At 49.1% G+C, this 2,939-nt stretch overlaps 1 protein-coding gene across 1 annotated transcript; it reads right to left on the bottom strand.

Moving 5' to 3' along the window:
• Positions 1-508: 508 nt before the first annotated feature.
• Positions 509-1,677, bottom strand: LOC103461422 (olfactory receptor 1571-like). Its single transcript, XM_008403721.2, has one exon. The coding sequence runs from the start codon at positions 1,608-1,610 to the stop codon at positions 612-614; it is 999 nt and encodes a 332-aa protein (XP_008401943.1). The 5' UTR covers positions 1,611-1,677; the 3' UTR covers positions 509-611.
• Between the last annotated feature and the right edge of the window lie 1,262 nt (positions 1,678-2,939).

Genomic DNA, 2,939 nt, shown 5'->3' with positions numbered 1-2,939 from the left:
AGAGACATAACAGGGAGTTGGAATATAACTAAAATGAACCAATGTTCCAGTTATTATGAATCAAAAACAGATTTAAACTTAACGAGATTTTAGCCGTTAGAGGAATTCAGTGTTTGCAGAACTCTGCTGTGATTCCAGTTGTATCTACAGAGAGGAATCACTCTACAGCTGGAAATGATAAAGTTTGATTTAAACATCCTGAACATGATGATGACGATGGAAACCTGTTTTCCTTCCTATTAAACACCAACATCATAATAATCCTGATATTCCATATTTAACATTAAGGCAGACAGGTTTAACATGTTTTTAATCAAAGTTCATGTTGTTTTAAAAGCTGCAGGTTTCAAAAAATCACTCAAAGTTCTTCATGAAAAATTTGCTTAATGTTTTAATTATTAGACAAACATGTTCCTGGTCTCTTGAAGTTATTCTGAAAATAAAAACACCATCAAAATTATTATTATTGTTATTATTATAATTATTATAATTATTACTCCTTCAGTCATTTCTCATAAATTTTGTTTCAGTGAAAACAGAACCAAACATTCTGTTGCTGAACATTTTCCCTGACTTCCTCTGATTATTGTCTTTATTTACCAGTGAACGTCTCAGCTGAGCTGGACTCTGGTTCTGTTCTTGGTTCTGGTTCTGGTTCTGGTGTGGAGAGCGGAGCCTCTGCACTGGCAGATGAGGTTCATGATGAGGATGGGCCGGATGTTCTGGTCTCTGAGGCCGTAGATGAGTGAGCTGAGGCACTTGGGCAGGATGATGACGGCCATGTAGAGGCTGATCTGCAGGCGGACGGCCGGGACGCGCTCCAGGTTGCTGGTGATGACGATCAGCAGCGAGTTGTAGACGGTGGAGGACATGCTGAGGCCCAGCTGCACCAGGTGCAGCAGCAGYGTGCGCCGCGCCYGCAAGGCCGACGCTTTGTCCGTGGACGCAGAGCGCGCCGCCACGATGATGCCGGCGTAGGCGAAGGAGACGGTGGCCGCCCCCAGCAGGAACAGGAAGTAGGTGAAGGCTCTGTCGTAGTGGTCAGACACGGGGTCGATGAAGGCGCTCTCCTTCCCGCAGTAGTACACCATCTGCATKACCCCCAGGTCAGCTACYGAGAAGCGGGACAGCATCAAGCTGAGCTGGACGATGRCGTGGGAGGAGCTGACGCCMYAGATGACRMYGATGGCGGCGCCAGTGTTCCTCAGGGTGACGATGGCGCTGTGCCTGAGGGGGTAGCACACMGCCACGTACCGCTCCAGGCACATGCTGACCAGCGTGACCATGGACACGCAKTGGRCCAGGCTGCTGAAGGCGRTGAGTGCGGCGCACACCGGGTACAGCAGCGTGAGGCTGACCGCGGACAKCAGGAACATGGACTGGCTCTGGAACAGCTGCACGGTGTCCACCAGCAGCAGGTTGAACAGCAGCACGWAGCGGGACGCCTCTCTGAACAGCGGCCGGCTGCGCAGCGTGTACAGCATGGTGATGTTGATGAAGAGGAACACGCAGCATGGCAGCGTGGTGACGATGGTGAACAGCACCAGGCCCAGGACCCCCTGGTGAGGCCCCGTCACCGTCACGTTCAGCGCACTCCTCCTGCTCAGCATCACAGCATCATGACAGGCCCAGCAGGGTCACAGAGGTCACAGAGGTCACAGCCACCACAACCCCGCATCGTCAGACCGGCCAGACTGGCAGATCCACTTCCTGTCATCAGCTTTTATCTCTTCCTCTCTCTCCTGCCACCAGCGCCGGTGATGTTTACAGCTGAGGGGTGTAAACATCACATGACCACTGAGCAGCAGAACGTCATCAACACTTCATTACTGATTCAGTACTGTGTTCTGTTGACAAACAAAAGTTTACATGCAAAGTTTCACTATAACAAGAACTGTTTTCATGATGATGCTCATAAAGGTCAGACCTGCTGATTCATATTCAACACGATTCACTGAATTAATAAAAACAAAAGACCACAGCTGTCCTCTTCCTCACGATGCTCCCTGAGGTTTTCATTGGTTTGTCTGAGGATCTTTTCTGTTTTTTCCACCCAGTTGGTTGGTCATCGTGTTTATTGGTCTGGAACTGGAAACTCAGGAGGATGTCAAACTCTTCAGTCCCAGAGTTAATGAATCTGATCAGATGTTAGACTGTTCCCACCTCCAGGTTACGGTGCTTCATGTTGGCTTTACCAACCAGCTCCAAACAGCTGCTACCTGTTGACCTATTTCAGTCTTTGCACATCCTCCATCTTGGTTCTGTTCCGGTGTGGTGGACCCTGACCTCCACTGGTCTGAGATCCTGTTCCTGATCTCGTTTTCTGTGCCGGCCTTCAGTCCATTGGTAGGACTCGTCAACGTCATCCACTTCCTGAGTTTTATCTTCCCTTAATGGCTCCTTCTGGTCTTTCTCATGGACTCTGGGTTTCTCTGTAGTTCATCCAGAGCTTTTCCTGCTCCTAGATCTTTGATGCTTCATCCTGGACTAGGATCTTTGGAGAGTCTCCCTCTCCTCTGTCTGATTAAAGTTCATCAGGGTTTAATGTTCAGGGAGAGTTTGCTATGGACTCATCGTCAGGCAGTTGGACATCATAAGTGAACATTGGCGGTGAACCCATCCAGCTGCAGCTTAGTGGATCCACAGGATGTAGATCAGGGGTCTCTAACCCTCCAGATCTGTGTTGGATCACGGGTTTATCTCACCTCTGCAGGACAGCAGATCTGGAAGCTGCTGGGCCACAGAGTGACATAGAGAAGTGGACCGAACACACAGCCCTGTGGCGCTTCCATGGTAACGGTCACTGAGTTCAGACTGAAGATAATCAGAATGTTTAGGACTGACTTATTGGGTTAACATTGTACTGTCGTCAACTAAAAGCATCCTGACCTTTGACCTCTTGGTGAAGGCTCAGTGACAGATGATGATGGTGATGGTGA

The sequence above is a fragment of the Poecilia reticulata genome, unplaced genomic scaffold, assembly GCF_000633615.1.
Source record: "Poecilia reticulata strain Guanapo unplaced genomic scaffold, Guppy_female_1.0+MT scaffold_1433, whole genome shotgun sequence".
Taxonomy (NCBI): domain Eukaryota; kingdom Metazoa; phylum Chordata; class Actinopteri; order Cyprinodontiformes; family Poeciliidae; genus Poecilia; species Poecilia reticulata.
Note: the sequence above shows the minus strand (reverse complement) of the source record. Positions and strands in the feature narration are given on the sequence as shown.